General features: G+C 43.7%; 1 protein-coding gene across 6 annotated transcripts in view; it reads left to right on the top strand.

The window, feature by feature from the left end:
• ABL1 (ABL proto-oncogene 1, non-receptor tyrosine kinase) overlaps window positions 1-26,302 on the top strand; it is a 139,937-nt gene that overhangs the window by 81,139 nt on the left and 32,496 nt on the right. Inside the window, exons 1-3 of one of the 6 annotated variants that reach the window (XM_081594774.1) lie at window positions 6,895-7,134; window positions 22,333-22,506; window positions 23,054-23,349. In XM_081594774.1, coding sequence (XP_081450900.1) covers window positions 7,056-7,134; window positions 22,333-22,506; window positions 23,054-23,349 — 549 coding nt within the window. In that variant the 5' untranslated portion in view covers window positions 6,895-7,055. Of the gene's footprint in view, window positions 1-6,894; window positions 7,135-14,793; window positions 15,202-15,233; window positions 15,428-21,605; window positions 21,772-22,332; window positions 22,507-23,053; window positions 23,350-26,302 lie in introns of those variants that run through there. The other 5 variants (XM_081594776.1, XM_081594777.1, XM_081594778.1 and 2 more) reach the window with 5 other exon arrangements.

Below are 26,302 nucleotides of genomic sequence, written 5' to 3'. Positions count from 1 at the left end.
CAGTAATAGGTATACAGAAGATTAATCAAATGAAAAAAATCAAGGCAATTATTAGGTTGGTGCAAATGTAACTGTGGTTTTGGACTGTGAATTTTAAATCACTATAAATATACATCTTTATTAATCAAAAGAGGAACTGTTACAATCAACACATTTTTTCCAATGGCAAATAAATTTGTTTATTCTTTCAGCACAAAAATCTGTGCTTCAGCATTTGACGAACTCTTGGAAAGCATTTTCTGCCTCCTGCTGGTTGTGGCAGCATTTTCCCTGCAAAAAGTTGTCAAGATGCTTGAAGAAGTGGTATTCACTTGGCGAGAGGTCAGGTGAACATGGCAAAACTTCATAGCCCAACTCTTTCAACTTTTGAAGCGTTGGTTGTGCCACGTGCGGTTGGACATTGTCATGGAGAAAAAATGGGTTCTTTCTGTTGACCAATGCCAGCTGCAGGCAATGCAATTTTTGGTGCATCTCATCAATTTGTTGAGCATGCTTCTCAGATGTAATAGTTTTGCTGGGATTCAGAAAGCAGTAGTGGATCAGATGGGCAGCAGACCACCAAACAGTGACCATGACCTTTTTTCAGGTGTAAGTTTGCTTTGGGAAGTGCTTTGGAGCTTCTCGGTCCAGCCACTGAGCTGGCCATTGCTGGTTGTCATATAAAATCCACTTTTCATCGCACGTCACAATCCATTTGAGAAATGGTTCACCATTGTTGTGTAGAATAAGAGAAGACAACACTTCAAAACAATGATTTTTTTTTGATCTGTGGTCAGCTCATGAGACACCCACTTACCGAGCTTTTTCACCTTTCTGCTGCTGCTGCTACTGCTGCTAAGTCGCTTCAGTTGTGTCCGGCTCTGTGGGACCCCGTAGACGGCAGCCCACTAGGCTCCCCCGTCCCTGGGATTCTCCAGGCAAGAATACTGGAGTGGGTTGCCATTTCCTTCTCCAGTACATGAAAGTGAAAAGTGAAAGTGAAGTCGCTCAGTCGTGTCCAACTCTCAGTGACCCCATGGACTGCAGCCTACCAGGCTCCTCCGTCCGTGGGATTTTCCAGGCAAGAGTACTGGAGCGGGGTGCCATTGCCTTCTCCATTTCACCTTTCTAGTTTGCTTCAAATGCCGAATAACCATAGGTAGAATGGTCAATGTTGAGTTCTTTGGCAACGTCTCATGGAGTTGTAAGAGGATCAGCTTCGGTGATGGCTCTCAATTGGTCGTTGTCCACTTCCGATGGCTGGCCAGTATGCTCCTCATCTTCAAGGCTTTCGTCTCCTTTGCAAAACTTCTTGAATCACCACTGCACTGTCCATTCTTTAGCAGTTCTTGGGCCAAATGCATTGTTGATGTTACGAATTGTCTCTGCTGCTTTATGACCCACTTTGAGCTCGAATAAGAAAAATCACCCAAGTTTGCTTTTTGTCTAAATCATTTCCATAGTCTAAAATAAATATAAAATTCGCAGCAAGTAATAAGTCATTAGCAAAAAAAAAAGTGAGAAATGCACATTACAATGATGTACAAAGTAACCACATTTATTTAAGAATGTATTCCAATATCAAATGGCAAAGTTAACATTGCAAAACTGCAATTAGTTTTGCAACCTAATAATATCTCCAGGATAAACAAAATTGTATAATAAAGGAAACGTTCACAGTATATTATTGGTGGAGCAATGAACAATATTTATGTCATCGTAATAATGATCAACACTGACCGTGTTGATTTAACCAAAAATTGTGATTGTATTGTTATGGGAGATTGGAGATGGTGATAGCATGGTACTACTATAACCAGTTAATATAGCATGTGGGAAGTTGATGAATCCAGAAACAACAATATGAGGATATTAAGAATCTGCAGAAGGCTGCCTTTGGAGAAACAGACAAGGGGATGGAGTGAAGGGACTTCTGATTTTATTATATGACTTTTAGTACTATTTGGTTTTTAACCATGTACTTTTATTACTTTGATTAAAAATCAAAATAAGACTATTTAGGGCATACCAACAATATTAGTTTCCTCTGGGAGAAAAATCACTTAATAGTAATGTTTGACTTGTCAATTATAAAAATACAGTAAAATCTTACTAGAATGAGATTTTCTAGAAAGTGGATGTAATTTCCCTAAAGCAGTTCAGATGTGCCTCTCCACCCAACCCCCGTTAAGAATTGTAGGTCTGGAACTACCAAAGGGAGTAACAAAACAATCAGTGTTTTGCAAAAGACAGTCCTATGTGTAGACTGCACATCAAGTTCTCAAGTTCTGGGCCTGAAATAGGCTTTCACTAAAGATGTGGGGTGTGGAGTTTGTGTTTTGCCACCAAGCTGTGGTTGTAAAACTTTGTCTTTAGAAGTTAAAGATAGGACTCTCTGTGACATTTGAACCTTGGTTGCTATTCTTACCCCATAACTAGTGTTTCTTTCCCTTAATAAAATAAGTTGATTTCCTTGTCCCTTGGAAAACCTCCAGACTGCTTTCACTCCCTCAGTCTGTGTTTTCTGGAATCATTTTCATGTATCACATTTGTTAATTTTAGCTCTTGACTTGGTCCCAGTAAGACTTAGGCAGGAACACAGAGCATTACCTGACACGATAAGAGTCCTCTTTTGGAAATAAAAATACTGTTCACTGAGCACCTTCTCTGCATGGGGCACTTTTCATACACTATTTCTAATTCTCATCACCCAGCAAGGTGGCTACTCTTAAGATCACCCCACAGTTTTACAGACTAGAAAACTGAGTCACTTGCCTATGCCACCACAGTGAGTGGAAAATCTGAGATTGAGAATAAGGTCATGTGATGTCATAGCTCATTCAGCCTCACTGCATGGCCTCCCGTCTGACCTAGTTCCCCCACACCAGAGTACCTGGACCTTTATGACACTTGACTAATAAACAGTGTTATCTCACTGAAAATCTATGATACTTAAAGAGATGCATGCATGCCCTTTACAGGGGCAAAAGTAGGTATGGTTGATATGTTCTTCTAAGCCATATTTTCCTGTGGATTGGACCCATCACTTGGGAGCCTGGCAGGCTCTCACTGGACAGTATCTGCAAATCAGAGGATGTAGTCTCTGTTGGCATGTGAAATAGTGAACTAGCAAGCATGTACATACCTCAAGATCTTTGCTCTTTCCTCCTAAAGTTATTAACTGGGCTGGAAACAGGGAAGGGGTCAGTCAGATCTGGGATCATTTGGTCCTGGGGGTCCCAAAGCAGGTACCATGTCAGATTTCATCTGTCTCCCTTAAACCCCCACCCCCATCCTGCTGCTCCCAGGTAGAGCTTCCACATCCTGCCTCCTGCATCCATATCCTGCTTTCTTCCCACGAACTTCTGTGGTGGGCTCTTGCCTATCCACGACTCCTCCCAACTCCACTTTAAAAAAAAAAAATAGGACTGAACTCCAGACTTTAAAAAAGTTCGTTCTTTATCCAAAATTTTCAGAGAAAAGTCCTCTTTTGGTAACTTGCTTTAGAGTTATACAATTTCTTAAATGCAGAAACTGCTTTCAGATGAATAAATGAGAAATATCCATCCCTATTTGTCCTATTCCCAGGGAAAACAAGGAGGAACTCTTCCTTCTCCAAAACGATGGTTGTCAGACTTACATATGCACGCAGATCATCTTCAGATCATGTTAAGATACCACCATTCTATATATTCTGATTGTGTAGGTCTAGACTGGAGAGCAAGAGTCTGCATTTTAAACAAGCACCCGAGGCAACTCAAAATAGGTTGTCCATAGACCGTGCTTTTAGAAACACAGCGCAGATCACATATTTTAATGTAAGTAGGGACCTTTATTCTTTCTCATTATTCTTAATATATTTTAAAATATTCTTAAATAGTTCTAATTCCATCAGCTGTTTCAAGACATTTTTCAGTAGTTAATGATTTTTATTTCATACTCTGGCTTTGCTACAATTATCCACCTTTCACCTAAATTACAAATTATGTCCATTTTGGAAAGTTCAAGGGCTTTACACCTTACTACTTCCTAGCTGTGTGAACCTGGACAGACTGCTAACCAGTCCGCATACCTGCTTACCCCCTCAGTTTCCTTACCTGTGAAATGGAGTTCAACTACAGATAGCATTGTTGGAAGGTTTGTGCCTGGCACTTATTAAAAGGTTATTCCTTTCCCAAACTGACTACAACATAGCAAACAAGTTACTTCACAATCTTTTAAATTTCTTTTCCTTTTTTTTTTTTTTTTTTTAAAGTTAACGGCCTTTAGGCTTAAGATTACTTAAAAGGAATCCTTCTCAGGCTTCTGTTTGTTCTAGTCAGGAGATTGGAGCTCTCCTATCTGCTTGTAGCAGAATGTTTTTTGTACTTGTGAGTGAGTTTCAAAAGCTAGATCTGGAAAGAATAGTCCTAGTTTAATTTGGTAGTGGGCAGCTTGGCGATATTTTCAGTGTTCATTGCTGCTAATTCAGAGTGTTTTCCCAGACCTGTTGATGTATGGTTTTATAACTATTTTAAAAGATCTGAACACGGTTTATAAGCATTAATCATTTTAAGATGTTTTAAAGGGATAAGATCATTTTAGACTCAAGAGCAGAATATTAGTAATAGTCATTAACTTTTTAAAATAAACTTATGCCTTAATATAAAGTGTAGCACATGTGGGCAAATATCTGGGCCTGTATTAATTGACAGAATTCAAGGATATGGTTAAAATTGCAAAAATGCCCACTGTTCTTGGCATTACGGTGCCTATTTGAATATAGCCCATTACATTACATCTGAAATGCTATATAATGACAGACTTTATTAGAGTCTGATCCAAAGCCCTTGAACTTTCTAGAAGGTACCAACACAGTAGTTTTCAGCTTATTTTATTGGTGGCACCCTTTGGGATTTTTGGCATTATACTTGGAGGTTGAAAGGTTCAAGTAACAGTTGGCTGTCATTACACACGGGCTGTTTGACAGAATGATAATGTCTCGCAGCATCTGTCAATAGATGGCATCCACAGTCACTTGTCACCTCGTAGCCCTATAGCCCCGTGTCTCCAGGCAATGGGAAGTGCTGTGTCTTCTTAGCTGCTCATGAGGTCTGACCTGGTACCACAACACAAACCACAGGTCACTTAGTTGCAGTAAAAACACAATTTGGGTATGAATCAGAATTTGACAGGACATCTCTGAAAAAATGATGCTGTGGCTGAGAAACACTGTGATACACACTAGTCACATCTAGTCCAACCTTGAATTGTCAGGTTTTGGCAGACCTGAGTGAAGGTCTTGTTACTTAGCCATTCCTAGTATAGTGAAGATACCCAGGTTTTTGTCACTACAGGATAGGATGGACCACACATGAGTCCAGCTTAGCCTCTGGGACTGATGACCATAGCCAGGGTCTCTTGACCAAGGTTTCTTCTGAAACATATGGTAACCTTATTTAGTCAAAGATAAAGATATCCAAAGCTTTAATTTACTTGGGATTTATTTTTGATGAGAAGAGGCTGCATAATCCACTGGTTAGGAGCCTGGTCCTTGGAGCCAGGCAGACCTAGAGGTAGTCCAGCTCGGACTTTGGGCGGGGTGCTCGACTCCTCTGAATTCCAGATTTTCACCTGAAGAATCAGGATGATAATTCTGTTTTCCATACAGAACAGGTGTGCACATGCAATGTGGTAATGATTGGAGGGTGCTTCTCCCAGGAGTCTGACTCGTAGTAGAATCTCAGTACCCCTCAGCTCTTAGTATTCCTGGATGCTATGATGTGTACTGACTTGATTTTTCTCCCTATTGCAATTTAGTTATCTAACACTGTTTAGACAACTTCTCCTTCCTATGCTTGCTGAAACGTATCCGATTTTGTTAAATTATTTGGTATGACTGGATTCATATTCCACTGATGTATATTTCCAGTTTGGTGCCAAGTCACACGTTATTGTTATTTTTTATGTTGTTGTATGTGATGATATTGTCTCTCGGAGCCAAGCACAGCAGTGAATGAAAGTCGCTCAGTCGTGTCTGACTCTCTGCAACTCATGGACTGTATAGTCCATGGGATTCTCCAGGACAGAATACTGGAGTGGGTAGCCTTATCCCTTCTCCAGGGGTGAAATGGGTTTTACATAATGTATTTTCCCCTCCCCCCATGGCACACACCAAACAAGAGAAGAGTTTTCTCTGGAAGAAAAATGAGGCTTCTTAAAGAAGGGACGGATGCAGGCCATGCCCCTGATGAGTTCTCATGGAGGAGACTAAACTCCCTTTATTAATAATCAGACAATTGTGTTTGAACTCACACGTCTCCTTTGTCTCCTAGTCTGGATGTATGACTTGACAAATGTGTTGCAAACTTGTGTAGCTGTACTGTGGGTTGCAGCTCTCTGATTATTCACTCCTCAAACACCCACTGAGTTGGCTTTAATCACAGTAAGCTCATCGAATAGAAATGAGACTAGTAGTGATAACTGCAGAGGAATCTGCCTTATTCACCCAACAGGCAGGGGACACGGGGTTCGCCAGGGCACCGCGCCCGGTGCAACTCGCTTGGCCTTCAGCGGTGCAGTTGGGGGGTGGGGTGGGGATCTCCTCCCAGAGATGCAGGAGGTTCCTAAAAGTGATGCTGAGCAGGCCTGCCCTCCACCGGCTTGCCTGCCAAAGTTGTCGGTGTCTTTTCTTGGGGCGTCAGGACAGTACTTCGCAAGTCTAAGAACCAAGACATGCCGCGCTTAAAATCGCCACCCCCCCGCTTTCCTTAACGTCGAAACCGGCGAGGCGTCGGTTTTGGATGTCGGCCCTGGCCGGGCGGAACACGGGGCAGCCCTTGGGTGCGGGCGCGGCGCGCAGAGGGTTAAGGCGGCGGGGGCGGGCCTCGCGGGGCCGGGCTCGGGGGCCCTTTGTTAACAGGCGCGTCCGGAGCCGAGACCGGGAGCGGCCGCGGGCGCGGGGCGGCGGGGCAGGCGGCATGGCGGGGCCGCGGGGGCCCGGAGCGGCGCGCGGGGCCAGCCGGGCGAGCCGGGCCTGAGCCCGCCGCGGAGGGCAGCCCGGGGCGCGGGCTCCCCGACGCCGCCGGCGCGCCAAGATGTTGGAGATCTGCCTGAAGTTGGTGGGCTGCAAATCCAAGAAGGGGCTCTCGTCCTCCTCCAGCTGCTACCTGGAAGGTGAGCTCGGGGGAGCGGACCGAGGGCGACCGCGTATCCGCTGCCCGCCCGGCCGGCCGGCCTGCTTGCCTTCCTAGGCCTCGCCCGGCCGCGCGCGCGCGCGCTCCCTCGGCGCCCGCCCTCTCCCCCTCTCCCCTCTGCCTTCCTCCCTCGCCCTCTCCCGCTCTCTGCTTCCCTCGCCCGCCCGTGGGCGCCGCCGCTAGCCCGGAGGGTGCGGGGCGCCGGGCCCCCTCCACCCCACCCCACCCCCGCGCGCACTAACCCCAGGGGTGCGGGGGGAGCCCACGCCGGGAGGACGAAGTCGCGGGGCCCCCAGGCCTGCAGGGTCTCCCCCAGAAAGTTTGAGAAAGCGAAGCGTACAGGCCCGAAGGGCCTCGTGAGCCCACGTCGTGGAATTTCCACCGCTAATTGGGAATTACGCGTCCAAAAGGTCGCCCCGTGTTTGCGAAACAGACGATTTTCATTAAAGTCTCGTGGACAAAAGGGAACACGGCTCTACCATTTATGGATGCAGAAGTTGAAGTGATCTTTCTACACCATTCCCCCCACCCCCACCCCCCAGCACACATACACACACACTCCATCTTATCTGCGGACCACGAAGAAGACGTAAGAATTCTTAAGACTTCTGCGGGGAGAAAAGAGAAGTTCCACCGCACTTTAGGAAGATTCTGAATGAGTCCAGGGCACTTGGAGGAGGGTCACCTCGTGCTAAGTTCCTTCCATAAAGCCTCAGAACCCGGGCGGTTCACTTTTGCCCTCTTCCCGTTCTACTCCCCTTTTCTTCTCTAATCCCCCCTCCCTCCCCCCCTCTTTTTCCCTTTCCTGTGTGTCTTTGTTTTCTGTCCTAGTAAGGTGTCAACTGGATAAAAACAAAAACAAAAAACCGATTGACTATGATAAGTGGCCTTCATTTTGTAGCTTCAGGATGAATCTGAAATTTGTCTGACTTGGGGACTTGTCGCCCCAGACTATTGGCTTTCAGCAGAAAAGTTAATTATACTTTAGGGATGTAAATCTGCTTGCATTTGTCTGTCCTTTTTATTTAGGACTCAAAACAGGAGTAGAAATGTAAAGCTCTTTTAGAACAAGTAGTAGAATTCCTGCTGCTGGAGTGCCATCGGAGTTGTAACATTTTTCTCTTTAAAATGAAGGAGAAATGAACAGGAGGCCTTGTTCATTGTCTCACCTATTTTTCTTTTCTCTCCAACTTTTTGACCTGAGGGTCTGCATGAAGTCACAGGCACAGCTCAAACCATAAACAGCAGTGGTACAGGCAAAATCGGTTGGCCCTTCTTGCCATGAGACGTGTATATTGGCCACCTCTGAGAAGGCGCATCCAGATGGAGTGGGCTCTCAAGATCTAGCGTTTAGAGGGAGAAGATGGTTTATTTGTCCCTAGAAGTTGGCATGTGAGCAGCCAAAATCATCTTCAGTTAATATGTTGCTTGTTTTCCAAGTTGCTCAGAATTCTGAGCATATTCTCATTTACATCTGTAACGAGTTAGTGTTAGGCATCACCATCCATTTTGCAGATGATGCTTCAGACAGAGTAGATGAAGGGACTTTTGTAGCTGCAGAGATGGAGGAAGGTGTAGGTCACAGCACTATTGTGATATTGTTATGTTTTCCCTGGGGATAAACAGTAGATTTAATTCTTACCTGGATGGTTTAATTATGGGGTTTTTTTGTTTTGACTTTTTTTTTGGAGGTGAGGGTTTACAAAATCTAATGTGTCTTGAAATAACGTTGACTCTCGAGTTTAAAAAAAATTCTGATTACAGCAGACTACCTGGCATTAAGTCTCCATCTAGGAAGGTATCACTCTAGGAATTCTTTTCTGTTACTGAGTTTTCCTTCTTTCGTTGTTATGTTTAATTGGAGAAAGTAAATGAAATCATTGTTTTGTAGTTGAGGGAATTTAACAGACCTTAGTGATCGTTTCTTAAAGACTGGATGTGCTATTAGCTGCTTGGGAAAAATATTTCTAACATCTGGATAAGTAATCCAGCCTTTTTGTTTTTACCAACATCCTAAATCAGTCAGTCAGTGTTTATTGACACACACTGGGGGCCCAGGTGTCCCGAGTGCCCGAGAAAATCGAATATGATCAAGTTTTCCATTGAGAGTAAGTCCAGCCATAAATGCAACTTGATCATGCCTCTATTACTATTTAGGCCTAGCTGCCAAAGCAACAATTACTAAATGCTTACTATATTCCAAGCACTGTTTGAGCATTCTATATGATTTTATTTGCTTATTTCTCATGATAGCCCTTTGGTTACTTCCATTTTATAGATGAAGAAAACTTGACACATCTGAAAGTTAGGAAACTCGTCTAAGATCACAGAGCCCGCAAGTGGTGGTGCTAGGACTTGAACCCTTGCTGCCTGGCTCCCAAGAGCCCAGTTTTAGCCACTATATGCTTCGCCAGCTATGACTGTTCATCTCCTTGGGAGCCCTCTGGGTGTTAAAATGGTATCTTGAGAAACACTCTAGAGCCTGGAACAGGGATTTTTTTTCTTTCTAATACTGATAAAAATGACTACCTTTAGCAGTGAAATGTTAAATGTTTAAATGTTTATTAAAATAGCCGTACATCATTAAAAAATTCTTAAAGGTTAGTGAAAAGAAATTCTGTTCTTCATCCAGAAACCTCACTTGAGTTTCTTGTGTATCCTTCTAGAAACATTTTATGCACACATTGGCATTTATAGCATTTAACTTCCATGTTCCAGCTTTGCAAAAATAGGTGTATCTCTCCTTTATGGCCACATTGAGCTTTACAATCTTAGGTCTACTTCAAGCACTGAATTTTCCGATTAATTTCTTCTCTGTCCTAGAGGTGTGAAAGAAGACATGAACAGTCGCCAATTGAATTCTTTTTCCCCCCACAGTTTACTTTGATTTGTTCGTGTGTTTGTGTTTGCGTACACTGTGCATGAATCTTATATGTGGACGTGTTAGTTCTGTGAAGTGAACTCTTTGTGAACTGTCAGCATTTATTCTAAGGGCCCACTTTGAAGCGCTTCTGTTCAGCAGCTAACTTCCTGGTGGAGGCTCTGTGTGGTGCCAGCCACACAGATACACTTTCAGAACTTTTGCCTCACAGAAGCTCATGCTCTCTTTCTAAATACTCTCTTCTGAGGTCATCAAATACTTCCCTTGTTTAGTAACAAAGAAAAATCTGAAGTTCTTTCTGTAACCAAATAGAAAGCCAGTCAGTCCTTTTCATTTGGGGGTTACATTGAAATTGCTGAGCATCAATGAGGTGACAGTTCTTTGGCACCAAGCACTTCATAGACATCCTCACTTCATTCTCGTACTAACGCTGTGAGGTTTCTAGAGAGGAGGAGGAAGAAGGGCCCCAGTTCAGTTGGGTAGGAAAAATGTTTGAATTTGGAGTCAGGAGAACCCAGTTTTCTTCATGTCTCAACTTTTCTGCCTTCGTACCTCTAAGACTGAGAGAACAAACGTTCTCTGGCCAGCCCACCTTCGAGGATTGTTTTTGAGGATCCAGGAGATGAGTCACAGGAAAGTTTTGAGACCAATGAAGTGCTAAGTGTACGTATTTATACCGATGTGAGGCTCCTTTGGGATGTCCTTAAATCCAGGGAGTGTTATGGCTAGAATGTTGCCGAGGTCCTGTTCTCCTGGGCAGCACACAGCTCCCAAGCCAGCCTGCCTGGCCCAGATGTCAGCCATCCTGCCAGTGAAGTGACTGTGGGCATGTTGCTCTCTGAGCCTTGGTGTTCTCGTTTCTAATAAGGCTCGTCATACTCCCTGCCTTCTTGAGTTGGGAGATTCACATGAGACATTTCATTTAAACTGTTTAGCACAGAGCAAGATGTTAGCAAATGTTAGCTGTTGCTAAATTAAATATTTCACAGTCTCAAATTTTGGCATTGCCAATTGCTCTAATGGCTGAAGTGTGATGAGAGAATTTGAACTAGACCCACCCATAGTTTTTCTTGTTAAAAATACAATTTGCTTCCAAGTTTGCTTTGATGCCTGTAATTAATACTTCCTGTCCTTGGTTTTAAGGAAGAGTATCTTCTCTTCCTCTGACCCTTTCTTACTCCCATGGTGAATAGTTTAATTGTGGAAAAAAAAAATCCTGTTGGCAGGATTAGATGCCGTAGTTGGCATCTTATTTCTCATCTCTAGAGATGTGTTTCCACAGCTCCAAACATATGAAAACTGAAAATTTCATACTACTTATTACCTTACTGTAAAATCAGGCCACAATTTTATCAGTGTAATCACTGATCTGAAATAGAAACAGGAAAAATTATTGATGGATAGGTTTTAAAAATGCATAACATTGTACAGCATGGTGACTATAGTTAATAATGCTATATTGTATATTTGGAAGTGACTTAGAGAGTAGATCTTAAAAGTTCTCCTCACAAGGAAAGTCGTTTGTAACTGTGTATTGTAATGGATGTTAACTAGACTCCCTGTGGTAATCATTTCATAATATGTCCGTATATCAAGTCACTATGTTGTAGACCTTAAATTTAGACAATGAGGTATGTCAATTCCATCTCAGTAAAACTGGAAAAAATAAAACCAGAAGTAAATGTAACCAAGAACCAAAGATCAGATGAGACATTGAAAGAATTTAACTTTTCCTCTGTAATGGTGATCTGGCATTGAGAATGCAGAATCCTAACCACTGGACTGCCAGGGAATTTTCGTGTTTTTTACTTTTTTTTTAGTGGAAAAATTTTAAACCTGTAACAAAAGCAGACAGCATAGTGAAGTCCCTTGTACTCCTTGTCCATCTTAATAGTTATCACTTATGGTCAGTTTTGTTTCTTGCCTAGTGAGGTTCCAAAGCCGTTTGGAAGAATAGCTTGCTAGTTGCTGACTTTTGAGAGACTTAACTTTGTCCTCAGATGCTGACAGTTGTTATTGTCTGAAATTGGTTTTCGAGTCCTTCTGTCTTAATCCACACCTTCGATGCTTTGTTATACTGTCTGTGTTAGGTGGTGGTGATAGAGAAGACAGACAGAAGGAGGAGGAGGTACAGACTGGGAGACAAAGACAAGAAGACAAGTTGAGACAGGAGAGGGGTGAACAAAGATGAGAGAGAAGGAGGGGGTTAGGGGCTAGGACAGGGGCAGAGGGAGGCTGGGGGGAGGGGAACAAGAGATGCCAAAGTGGAGAAGGAAAAGGAGGAGCCAGACCATGAGGGAGCGGTGCTGGAGACTGGGTGAGACTGACAGACTGGTAGCTGACGGATGGATTCCTGGAGAGAGAGCTTGTGAGGCGCTTCACATCGGCTTCCATTTCCTGCCCTCTCGAGTACACTCATAATAGAGGCTACTCAATGGGCTGTGGGGATTTCGTGCAGATAAAGTGCTTGGCACAGTGCTGGCACTCACCAGGGATCAATAAGTACTAGCTGTTGTTCCCTCACATTCAGTTGCATAAACTTCAGCCTTATTACTCTTAAATTCTACCTAATCCCTATCAGTCTTATCAGTCCTCAAATTTAGCCAACAGCGCTATACATTGAATACCTTAACCTTAAAATTTAACTTAAAGATGGGCCGTGAATAAATAGAGTTGACTGTTGTGTTTTGGAGCCAAAATACCTTTATTGGAGTTACATTCAGTTATTCTAATCTTTGTTGTTTGCTGTTCAGTCCCTAAGTGAGTCCCACTCTTTGCAACCCCACAGACTGCAGCATGCCAGGCTTTCCCTGTTCTTCACTGTCTCCCGGAGTTAGCTCAGATTCATTGAGTCAGTGATGCCATCCAGCCACGTCATCCTCTGTCACCCTCTTCTCCTTTTGCCTTCAATCTTTCCGAGCATCAGGTCTTTTCTAATGAGTCGGCTCTTTGCATCAGGTGGCCAAAGTATTGGAGCTTCAGTATCAGTCCTTCCAGTGAATATTCAGGGTTGATTTCCTTTAGGATTGACTCCGATTAAAGTTATTCCAATAGTAATGGCCGATGAGACGTTCTAAGGAAATTGCCTTCCATTGGGCAGCCTCTTCACTTCAGTCACTTGGGTCTAAGTGACCCAGGAGCCTTGATGCTGTAACAGAAAACAGGAAATGCAAAATGAGGACTTACACACCCTCCCAAGCCTGGCAGGCAGAGGGGGAGGCTTTCAGTCTGTTGCAAATGACCTGTGACAGAATAAAAAGGCTTTTATGATTAGTGGGCTCACTGTAGACACTTTGACTCTGGGCCAGTCCGGGGACTCGGGAACCTTTCTTCCCTCACAAACAAGACGTCTGTGGAGGCATCTCAGCCTGTTCAGTTCAGTTCAGTTCAGTTCAGTCGCTCAGTCGTGTCCGACTCTTTGCCACCCCATGAATCGCAGCATGCCAGGCCTCCCTGTCCATCACCAACTCTTGGAGTCTACCGAAACCCATGTCCATCGAGTTGGTGATGCCATCCAACCATCTCATCCTCTGTCGTCCCCTTCTCCTCCTGCCCCCAATCCTACCCAGCATTAGGGTCTTTTCCAATGAGTCAACTCTTTGCATGAGGTGGCCAAAGTATTGGAGTTTCAGCTTCAACATCAGTCCTTCCAATGAACACCCAGGATTGATCTCTTTTAGGATGGATTGATTGGATCTCCTTGCAGTCCAAGGGACTCTCAAGAGTCTTCTCCAACACCACAGTTCAAAAGCATCAATTCTGCGGCGCTCAGCTTTCTTCACCATCCAACTCTCACATCCATACGTGACCACTGGAAAAACCATAGCCTTGACTAGACGGACTTTTGTTGGCAAAGTAATGTCTCTGCTTTTCAGTATGCTATCTAGGTTGGCCATAACCTTCCTTCCAAGGAGTAAGCGTCTTTTAATTTCATGGCTGCAGTCACCATCAGCAGTGATTTTGGAGCCCAAAAAAATAAAGTCTGACACTGTTTCCACTGTTTCCCCATCTATTTCCCATGAAGTGATGGGACCAGCCTGTTAGGAGACACTAATGAATCCTGTTTCTTTTGAAAGCACAGAGAAAGGTACTTTTAAGCTACACCTTGTTTTAGGTTCTTGGCTGTGGTTTACATTCCATTTAAAAAGTTACTATATTTCCTAAATCTTGATACGTTTTCCTGGTTGGGTTGCATTTGCTTCTCATCTTTCCCATCTGTCACTTCTGCTGTTCTTACTTCAGGTTGACAGGTCATTAAGGTGCACTCTTCAGTCATGACCTAATTTTTTTACCTTGCTGCCAAAGACAAACAAGTTCAGGATGTTCTTACAACTGAGTTCATTCTAAGAAACCCTGAGCAGGGCTGAGTCCTCTATTGTATCAGGCAGGTGCTGAAGACTGTGAGAAGACAGCTCTGTCTCTGCCCCAAAGTAATTTACATTATTGTGGAAACAATAATAAGAGAAGGGATGATTACCCTTTGTTGCGGTGCCCTGGTGCCAGGCGTCACGCCCGTATCTGTGCAGAGAACATCTCTACACGCAAGTACAGCTTGACCCCTCCTGACGGCCCAACTCGGTTTTGAAGCCATTGTGCAGTTGAGAAACTGAGGCTCAGAAATTAATATGTTAAAGACATGGCGGGCTGAGATTTGAACAAGGCTTGTCCACCCTGGAGCCCGGGCTTAGTGTCCCACAAGGGACATGGGGGCAGATTCCTCACGGCGCCCTTAACGGACATCAGGTCCTCCCCGAGTGTGAGGCGAACCGGAAGTAATCAACCAGAGGCGAGGGGTGGGGAGGCGGAAGGACCAGTCAGAGTTTTTCTAGAGATGGTGCGCGGCGGGAGGGAGAGGAGGGACTCGGCATTCCAGGGGGAGTGACTGGCCCTGGGCAAGGTGCTCACCGCTGAGGCAGCAAGGGAGAGCCCGCGGGGGCATCTGGGGAGGAGGCTGAATGAAGATCAGGCGCCCTGGGGGAGGATGGTCCTTCTGGAGCTCGGACTTCTCCCTAAGAGGTGGCGGCAGCAACAGCCGCCACCAGTGTCTGAGGGAACAGTGTCTCCTACATCGTCAGCCCCTGCCAGCTTCCCCGCAAGACACGGGATAGCCCTGTTCCTCACACCGCCTCAGCTGACCGCGCCAGGGGACGTGACCAAGGCCCACAGGTAGGGCTGCCTCCCAAGCCTTCTGCTTCACCACCGGCGGCCATCTTGGTGGATTTTAACAGAAGAGCCACTTGGGTCAGATCTGCATTTTGGGGGGAAGACTGCCCCAGTGGCCGTGCGGAGGTGGAGCGAGGGGCCAGATCAAAGCTGGGAACCAGTCGAGGGTGTGGTGGGATGTGGAAGATACGGGCTTGCTGAGAGATTTGGGAGCGAAAGTGGCCAGGCGGTGGGTGCGCGCTGACTGGGCTGAGAGGAAGAGGGGTGTGAATGTTGGGTTCAGATCGGTGTGAAGATAGTAGCGTCTTCCTTTATGTCAGTCCTTGTACTCCATTTTTAGTCATCGTAGACTTCATTGACAGTAGATTCTTAGAAAGTGACGCGAAATTCCTTTTGTTTTGTTTTCGCTTTCTGGTTGAGCGAAGGGGGACGGGACTGTGTATCTTCAGAAGAGTGCCTATCGGGACAGAGGTTAGGATGGAGAATTCTGTTTTCTAAAACTGACTGCCTAGGAATATCACAATATAAAAAGGTTCTCAGCAGTAGTTACACCTTGGGCCAATTTAAATAACTTTAAAAAAAACTTTTTTAATTTTTTAAAGGGAATTTCTCTGGAAGCCCATCTAATTTATTGCCTATAACACCCCTAAATGGGAAGTAATGGAAAGAAAATTATTAGTTCTTTTTACTTAAAAAGAAAGAAACTTGCATAATCTGGACTTCATACAAACTTACAGCAGCCCCCTTTCTGGGCCTGTCTCTCTGTCAGGTTGCTGGGGTTCTGCTGAACTATGTCAGTAATGTAGACATTATGAACCTGCAAGGCCCTTGGGGTCTGGGATGACATTCAGAGGCTCCATGTCCTTGAATGGAAAAATATTTAAGACTTTATTTCACTAAGTGCTAACTGAAAATTAGTATTTTATTTTATTTTTTTTTAACAAATGTATATAACAAACCACAGTAATATTAGCAGTGCTTGTGACTTTGCCAGCAGTAGAACTCAGACATTTTCATATAACAACTGTGATTATTACCTAAACTCATCACTACTTTGAAACAACAGTAGCTACTACTGGAGCTTGCAATTTAATGTGGTAATAAAGGAGCATATATTTAATGCATAGTAAAGAAACACTGTATTACAGATTACTTTCAAAAGATACTTTGAGGACTATTTTCAGTACAGTTGTTCTCCCCTGCAGTGCTCCATGTTTATTGATGTGTTTGCAGACTTTATTCTGAGGAGTTCCTAGGCATCACCAGAGGGCCCACAGCACAGCACAGGTGAAGCCCCCTCCCTGAGTAGGCTTGATGTGTCAGGCTGGCCTTGGGTCCCTGTGTTAATTGGGCTTCTCTTGCTGGGCATGGTCTCATTCAGAGTCTACTTCCTTCCTAACCCTGCTGAATTCTGCCCCCTTCACAACTCCTGGTAGTCCATGTCTGTATCCTTAAAAATTAATCCACAGGACAGCGCTTGTCTTCTGTTAGACCTTTGCTTTGAGGGTGTGTACATACTCATGACCGGGTGTTTCTCCCCCAAGGAGCAGAGGCTGTGTTCCTTGCATCCTTACCTCGTTCCCTACCCTTGCTCCCCAGCAGCTGACACAGTGTTTTGGGGGCGCTATGAACATTGTGTTCAGAGTGTGAAGTTAATGCCAAGGCTGTATTCAGCTAAACTTGTTTTTTAGGTTTAACTGCTCTGGGTGAGGGTGTAAATTACAAAATAAAGGACCATGTACAATGTAGATAAAATGACTTTCGTTGAGTTCAGATTGTGGGAAATCATCCTTTTCCTCTAAGCGCATATTATAAAAAGTTGTATCAGACTGTTATAAACTGACTTGAGAATAGTCTGAGCATGATCTCATCGGTTGGAACCGAGTGTGAAATAAAACACGAAGTCGTCCCTCTTTTTTGAAGGATCTGTTTTATAGATTTTTAAATTACAGAGATTCCTTGAACGGGAGGATCATAATGAAGGGCCCACAAAGGAAAAAAGACTAAAGCGACCAGGGTTTAAATAATGGAATGTGAGCAAAAGTAAAGGTGGTGTTTATCACGTGTGACATGCCCCGTCCTCTCACCCCTTCTCCACCCCCCCCACCCCCGAGCCACGAGGTGGACAGTAATGACTGCCACATAGCCCACCGTTATGACTCCAGCAGGAACTGTGACCTTCCTGATCACCAACAGGAAGGTGGGAAGCTTCCCAGGGATGTTTTTCCTGGAGGTGAAGCCTCCCTTTCCCTCCCCTTCCACCCCCTCCTCACTCGTATCCTTTCCCCTTCTCCCCTCCCACCTCCTCCCCTCCCACCTCCTCCCCTCCCACCTCCTCCCCCCAACTCCCATCCCTTCCCACTTTGGGACTGAAGTAGCCTGTTCCCCTCCTCCTTGGCAGTGGCAGCTTCAGCAGCAGCAGTCTAGACCAGACATGCCATATGGGAGAATCTTTTGTAAACATTTTTGATCAGTGACTCACAACTTTTAAGAAAGGATTATTTTTGTATAAAATGATCTTTAAATTGTACTTTGAAGACCCAAGCACTTTTCTTCGAATGCCGTCCAAATAAGTTAATCACTCACAGATCCAGTGAATTCTGTGGCATCGTTCTTACAGACTTTTCAGTTTGTTGTTCTCACAGTTGGAGCCGTAACTTTGGAGCACTTTTAGATAGCACCATTCTTGGTATTCAACTGGCTAATTAATGGCTTTTCCTGAGTTTTGTGGGTAAGTGGAAACCTTTTCATGAAGGATGTGGTAATAACAAAAGGATTTCCAATGAGGTGAGAGGCATTCTTGAAGATAAAAATCTTAAATATTTTAAAGCTGTGACTCAGGATGCCGCAGAAAATGTTAAACTAACATTTTTAAGAAGAGTAGATGCAAGGATTTCTTTATCCGTTGTCAGAACAGAAGAGGGGGAGCTATTTTGGGCATCGTTTTTTTTAATGAATCCTTTGAGCTCCTTTAAGGGTCCATCCAGGGACTGGCAGGAAGTTCATGTATTAGGCAAGAAAGATTTAAGTACATTCTGCAACTTGGGTCTTGTAAGCTGTGATCATTTTTAAGGTTGACGAGCATCGTTCACTATGAAATGAAGCAAGGAACTTGGCATTTATACGTCGTGAGTCAATTTTGACATCAGCCTGGATTGGGAATTGACTGGAAGGTTTTGGTGTTGGACTGTGGCTGCACTTCAGCGTCTCAATCCAGAGGCATGCATGAGCAATACTTCCCTTTGGGCTTTGGCCATTAATTTGTGGAATGGAGCAAGAACTGGAGAGGAAAATCGAGAGGCTGCCTTGGATTTCCTGACGTCCTGTTGAATCAAAAAGCAGTGGGAGGCCCTTTCCTTCCTGACAGAGAGGCCTCATCCCCTCACATGAAGTTCTCAGCATCTGTCTCCATGTGAGGGACAGTCCCCCTTTAATAATCCACACTTTAAATCGATAGTCACCCCCGGGCCGCTGTCTGTGTTCTGCCCATTCCAGGTGTTTTCCAGGCCACTTGCCCCGATTATGTAACTTTGATCAAATCCAGATGTTGCAGAATGTTTGATAGAAGAGGTCAGATGGCCTTTGAGAAGAAAAGCATTTCTGTATTCATGACTCTGGTTTAATTTCCTGTGTAGCCCTGGTCTGCCAGAGTCGTGTGCTCAGAGCCACGAGGTTGGGATCCTGCAGGGAAATGCACATGGACTTTTTCAGGACAGACGGAGAAGAGTCCCTCCTCCCCCTGTGTACTTTTTCATGTTAGATGATCAATTATATAAGCATCAGCTGGCTTCTATGTGACCGTTTCTCTATTCTTGTAATTGTTCTCTGGTTATAGAAACAATTCACATTCATGGTGAGAAGTATGCCAGGATATAAAAAAGAAAAAATGTTTGTAATCCCACCACCCTGTGTTAAACTACTGTTAATGGTACTGTGGACACACTACCATGCATTAACTACTGTTCACATTTTGGCGTAGTTCCTTCTGGACTTTTTTCAATTTTTATAAAATTATGGATTGTTATAGTATATTTCCAAGTTGTTAGATATTTTTTCCAAAAATATTTTGAATGACATTATGACTATATTCTACTTTATGGATGGACCACAAACTAACCTATCTTGAATGGATAAATATTTTGTGCTTTATCTTTTTGGTGCTGTTATTTTAAAAATCAGTACATACAAATCATTGGAGAAGGAAATGGCAACCCAATCCAGTATTTTTGCCTGGAAAATTCCATGAACAGAGGAGCCTGGCAGCCTACAGTCGGTGGGGTCTCAAAGAGTCAACAAACTGAGTGACTGAGCATATACAAATCATTGTTTGGGTCTCCTGGGATAAATTCGTCGAGGTATATTGAAGGTGATGGAATTCTTCAAAGACTCAGTTCAGTTCATTTTTTCCAGATTTTCTCCTAAAATGTTCCAGCAGTGTCTACATCAGCTACTAGCATTGTATGAGAATGCCGATTTCATTGAAGTTTTACACTGTTAGCCTCAAGAAAATGTCCCTGCCCAACTTGACAGAGAATTTACCTTTCTTTGATTACAAGAAAGGTTAACATACTTTCCTTGTTTAGTAGTAATTTTAATTTTTTGTGCATTCCTTATTCATAGTTTTGGTCTGTTTTTCCATAGTGGGAGTGTGTATGTTAATCACCCAGTCATTTCCGACTCTTTGTGACCCCATGGACTGCAACTCGCCAGGCTCCTCTGTCCATGTAATTCTCCAGGCAAGAATACTGGCGTGGGTTGCCGTTTTCCTGCTTCATTTTTCCATGGAGGAGGGTTTTATCTTTTCCCTTTTTATTTGCAAGAATTCTTTTATGTTAAGGATCCTTTGCCTAATAAGTCTGCTTAATATAATGACTGTAGAAGCTCTTTTGACTTGCTTTCACTTAACTGACTCGCTGCAGCGTGGAGCGGCCTGGCTCCCTTCATACACATGCCTCTCTGGTGCCCACAGAGGCGAGCAGCCGCTCCTCTGCCACATTCTGCCCCCGCCCCTGAGTCACAAGCACACCCAGGGCCACTTGTGTCTTCCCACGTCCCTTTTTTCAGATATACTTGTTTTATTCCTCAGTTCATATGAAACCAGTGAAATCCAAATGTGAAGAGGTTTGTCTCTATGAAAATTTAGGTCAGTGCTTTAGAGAGGCTCTGTAAATGCAGGTGTCTTTTAAAAAAAATTGTTTCAGGACTAGATGTGAGTGACACAACTGTGACTAGTTGGAAGGGATTGTACTGGGATTTTATAGTGAGTGGCCCACCCTCTTCCTCCACCTGCAGGAATGTAGAGCTGGAACTGAGATGAGGCATCGTAGGTAGGATGGTAAGACAGCATCCAACTGTAATCACACACCCACACTCAGGACAGTCCTCGGCCCTGTCGTCAAGACTAGCAAATCAGTGTACCTTCAGGTGGGGCTAGGGGATCTCATGTTTTAATTTTCAAGAATTCCCTGCTTCAACCAGCTTTTTTGGTTGATTTGTCAGTCTCTGATCACAATGGCACTAGATATGCTTTTAGAGCTATCTGTATTGTAAATACTCAGAGAGCAGGGCCTAACATATCTCATTAAGCATTTTGCACCTTCTAGGAAATGGTAGTGTCACAAGACCCTCTTCCTTGAAATTGTCTTTGCCCTCATGATTCACAGGATGAAATTACCAAGCGCAGTGGTGACGTAATTTGAGACTTACTCTTTAGCAAAACAATTCCTGAAGATTCACTGTAGTCAGTAGTACAAAAACGAGGATAGAAAGGGCTTCTTATTTATGTTCTATTGGTTTATTTCAAAGAGATTGTTTAAAGAGTGTTTGTTTCTGAAAGTTCTCCAGTCGTGTTTCTGGAAGGTTAGCCTAGCCTCTCAGATGCTTTAGGTGCCTCTAGTGTGTCTTTTGAAGTGAATACTGGAAAATCATGTCCACCTCTGAGATGAATGTCATTCCCCAAGAAAACATGTTTGGGTCCTCCAAATCCATAAAAAAGGGAGAAACTGAAAGAATTTTGTTTTCTTGCTTTTGTGTTTGGCATAAAAATGAGAACTTCCCACTTTCCTCCTTTTTAAATTTTGATTTCTTACTGTAGTGTCCTTAAATGAGTATTCAGATTTCACCCCATAATATTCTGTAACTGATAAGATCTACTTGGAGTAAATTTGCTGCCTTGAAAGAACCTGTGGAGAGTTTGAACATAGTTCAAAAAAAAAAGTAGAAGAAGAAAGTTCAGGAAAAAATACTGAGCAGTGTTTAACCCCTTAGTGAGTAATAGTCACACATTCCTAACATAAAAGATGTTGATTGGTTTTCAACTTTTAGAATATACCTATAGACAAAAATGGAAGACTTTATTATGACAAAATAGAAGAATAGAACTTCTTTTACACAAAGTAAAAGAAAATGAAAAGAAGGCCATACTTGGAGTGTGTGTGCGGGGGGTGGAGTGGGGTAGGTAGGAGGAAGGGTAGGATGTTAATATCCTTATCTTGTGAGGTAGATCATTGAGAGATACTGACTCTAGCAGGGAGAACAGGAACTAAAAGTGTAAGTCTTACTGAAAATAGAAAGGTAAGCAGTAGAGCCTGGTGTGGGAGAGGGAGGGGCAGTTGTAATGATAGGATAGCTTGTGTTTAGAGAGGTGGAGGTGTCACCAATAAAAGGCAACTGTGTTACCTCTGGGTAACAGAAGAGTGGGATGGAAAATGTTTGTCCTTCATTATAAGCCCTTCAGCGCTATTTGATTTTTAAATTATGTATGTATGTTAACATTCATACATTTGAAAACATTTTAAAGCAAGAAGCTTTTGCTCCGTATTATAACATAAATTAGCAATGGCAAAGAGGTGTGAGGATGGACCGTCTCTTTCTCATAGGATTCATTTTGAGTTAAAGAACTTAAAGTTTAAACCGTTTGGCAACAGTAAGTAGTTACCTCTCTGGAATGTAAATGCTTAGGATTTTCACAAGGTTTGGGAATGGAAGAGTCCTGTTTTTTAACCCCCTTTTTTATTAATAAGTAGTATGTACAGATGTTAAGAAGTAAAAGTAAATCAGGAACGTATAATGTTGGACAGACTTTGCTCATGAGAATGAAACTTTTTTCCCTTATTTCTTCTCTCTCTCTTCCAGAAGCCCTTCAGAGGCCAGTAGCATCTGACTTCGAGCCCCAAGGTCTGAGTGAAGCAGCTCGTTGGAACTCGAAGGAAAACCTTCTCGCTGGTCCCAGTGAAAATGACCCCAACCTTTTTGTTGCACTGTATGACTTTGTGGCCAGTGGGGATAACACTTTAAGCATAACTAAAGGTAAAGGAACTGTGGGCAGCTGTTGGTGGTTGCAGGAGACAGAGATCAGGGGAAATGTGGCTTGACTGGCAACACCTTTGCTTGTTGAAAGAGCTGTTTGGAATGCAGAGAGAGCCAGAAAAACTAAGAGCATCTTTATGAGAGTCACTTTTCCTTCAGGAGAAAAGTCTTGTATAGTTGTTAGCAAAAGCAGAGCTTTCCCTATTTTATATTTTGAAAAAGACATCTGGACCAAACACTGAAAACACTTTTTTTTTTTTAAGAAAAAGTGTTTTTCTACAAAAAGCTTCCTTATATTAGAAACTAGGGCACTTGAGTAATAGATTTATAAAAACTGTGGCTCTGTATTTATCTACATATTCACTGTAAACAGGAAGCTGTATACGTATACAGCTCTAAATGCATATATTTATGTGGGCCTGTTAAAAGGAAGTAGGTATTTAGGAATTTGGAGATTTTTTTTTTTAGTAATCACAGAAGAGTAAACGAGAACGAGTGTGTTCGCTTTTAAAACTGACGTGTCCGGTTCGGGTTCTTTTCTTCTAAGGTGAAAAGCTCCGGGTCTTAGGCTACAATCACAATGGGGAGTGGTGTGAAGCCCAAACCAAAAATGGCCAAGGCTGGGTCCCAAGCAACTACATCACGCCAGTCAACAGCCTGGAGAAGCACTCCTGGTACCACGGGCCTGTGTCCCGCAACGCCGCCGAGTACCTTCTGAGCAGCGGGATCAACGGCAGCTTCTTGGTTCGGGAGAGCGAGAGCAGTCCTGGGCAGAGGTCCATCTCACTGAGATACGAGGGGAGGGTGTACCACTACCGCATCAACACTGCTTCTGATGGCAAGGTAAGCGGCCCCAGATAGGGGTACTGATGGGCTGGGGTGGGGAGCCAGAGAACCTGCTGCTGGGTTGCTAAGTTCTTGTAACAAAGCAAGAAGATGTTTGAAACAGCAGGCATCATCCCACTAACCTAGTCAAAGACCCTCTGTGGAGGAGCAGTTGTGTGAAGTTACAGGTCCACAGCCTCATGTTCTCTTATTGTCATACTGGAGTGGTGTGGTCAGCAGTTTCATAAGACAGGTGGACTGTCTGTTGGGTTTTGGACATCTTACATTAAGACTCTCCCTTTTTAGAAAATCTCTTATTGTGAGTAATTTATCCTTAGTGAGAAGAATTCACACAATAGATGGTTATTTTTAAAGTGAAAGATCACCTTAATAGTACCTCTCCAAAACAAGTGTGGTACGTGGGCTTCTTCCTGTAGATAAAATCACGTGTGTATGTAATATTTTTAAATAAAAATGGGATCACATTATACCTATATATTTCCAAACCTGAGCTATAGTTTTGTAAAGGAGTTGATATATATGGTTTCTTGATCTTCCTATAAACAGTCATTAAGAGTCCATGAAGGGAAAGGAGAAATTAACATTTACTGAGTTCCTACTATTCACGGAGGCATTTTTCATTCTTTTAAACCTCACCTTAGTCCTCAGGACAGATACTGCTTTTATCTGCGTTTTTGCATTAAGGAAATGAAGGTTTGAAAGTAAAAGTCATTCAGTTGTTTCTGACTCTTTGAAACCCCAGGGACTAGACAGTCCTTGGAATTCTCCAGGCCAGAATACTGGCATGGGTAGCCTTCCCCTTCTCCAGGGGAGCTTCCCAATCCAGGGATTGAACGCAGGTCTCCCACATTGCCAGCAGATTCTGTATCAGCTGAGCCACAAGGGAAGCCCAAGAATACTGGAGTAGGTAACCTATCCCTTCGCCAGCGGATCTTCCTGACCCAGGAATCGAACCGGGGTCTCCTGCATTACAGGGAGATTCTTTACCAACTGAGTTATCAGGGAAGCCCCCAGGGAAGGTTTCAATTCAGTTCAGTCGCTCAGTCGTGTCCGACTCTTTGCCACCCTGTGAATCGAAGCATGCCAGGCCTCCCTGTCCATCACCAACTCCCGGAGTTTACCCAAACCCATGTCCATCGAGTCGCTGATGCCATCCAGCCATCTCATCCTCTGTCGTCCCCTTCTCCTCCTGCCCCTAATCCTTCCCAGCATTAGGGTCTTTTCCACTGAGTCAACTCTTCGCATGAGGTGGCCAAAGTATTGGAGTTTCAGCTTCAACATCAGTCCTTCCAATGAACACCCAAGACTGATCTCCTTTAGGATGGACTGGTTGGATCTCCTTGCAGTCCAAGGGACTCTCAAGAGTCTTCTCCAACACCACAGTTCAAAAGCATCAATTCTGCGGCGGTGCTCAGCTTTCTTCACCATCCAACTCTCACATCCATACATGACTACTGGAAAAACCATAACCTTGACTAGACGGACCTTTGTTGGCAGAGTAATGTCTCTGCTTTTCAATATGCTGTCTAGGTTGGTCATAACCTTTCTTCCAAGGAGTAAGCGTCTTTTAATTTCATGGCTGCAATCACCATCAGCAGTGATTTTGGAGCCCCCCCAAAATTAAGTCTGACACTGTTTGCACTGTTTCCCCATCTATTTCCCATGAAGTGATGGGACCAGATGCCATAATCTTAGTTTTCTGAATGAAGGTTTAGATGGATAAAATTTCTTTGTTGAAGATCACATAGTGAGTCATCGATGGAACCAGGTTCAGATTCCACTGTCTGCTTCACGCTGTCATCGAGGGTGTAGATAGGTGGATTGTCGGGATGGGTCCAGATGGCGTATGTATTTTTTAATAACATGTAATGCATGCATATGGTTTTTTAAAAAAAGAAAATCAATTGCCATGAAACATAATTCTGTCCCCTAATTCAGTTCCCCTGCCCAGAGGCAACCACTGTGACCAGTTTCTCACATAGTTCCCCTGTGTATCCTTGTTTATACTTTTGAAGAAACACAAGTGATACATAATCTACACTGTTCTGCATCTTGCTTTTCCAGTCTAATAACATATTTCGGAGATTGTTTTATGGCAGCACATTCAGAGCTGCCTCATTCTTCTTAATGACTACGTAGTACGGATGGACCGTCATTTTTTTAAGCAGTCTCTCGTTGGCCAATTTTTAGGCCGTTTCCAGTCTTTTGCTATTATAATGCCGTTATGAGGTGAATTTCAAGCCTTTAAAAAAAAATCTCATCCCACTGTAAAAAAAAAAAAAAAGGCGTTACACCACCATCCTATATACACACTAGTAAGAGAAGGTTTGGAGAAGGCAATGGCACCCCACTCCAGTACTCCTGCCTGGAAAATCCCATGGACGGAGGAGCCTGGTAGGCTATAGTCCATGGGATCGCTAAGAGTCGGACACGACTGAGCGACTTCACTTTAACTTTTCCCTTTCATGCGCTGGAGAAGGAAATGGCAACCCACTCCAGTATTCTTGCCTGGAGAATCCTAGGGACGGCGGAGCCTGGTGGGCTGCCGTCTATAGCGTCGCACAGAGTCGGACACGACTGAAGCGACTTAGCAGCAGCAGCAGCGAGAGAAGGTTCAGGAAACCCTACTCATTACTCTTACTGTATGTAATGCACTCTGATACTTTGTATACCATTTTGTTCTGTTTCATTTTAAAACATTCTGGGCATAATCCCCTAAATTTATTCCGTAGACCCCACTAGTGGGTCATGACCAGCATTTTGAAATTACACTGCACATACTTCTTTGCGTACAGTCCAAGTTATGCAAGATACGTTGCTAGAACTGATTGAAGGTTATGCATATCTAAAACTTGTATAGATGGTGCCAAATTACTTTCTTTAGGAATTGTGCAGATGTGTTTTCTCACCAGCAGTGTTGTGAGAGCGTGTCGCCTTTCCCCTCCTCAGC

The sequence above is a fragment of the Giraffa tippelskirchi genome, chromosome 4 (genome assembly GCF_054371585.1).
Source record: "Giraffa tippelskirchi isolate mGirTip1 chromosome 4, T2T-mGirTip1v1.2.pri, whole genome shotgun sequence".
NCBI classification, from domain to species: domain Eukaryota; kingdom Metazoa; phylum Chordata; class Mammalia; order Artiodactyla; family Giraffidae; genus Giraffa; species Giraffa tippelskirchi.
Note: the sequence above shows the minus strand (reverse complement) of the source record. Positions and strands in the feature narration are given on the sequence as shown.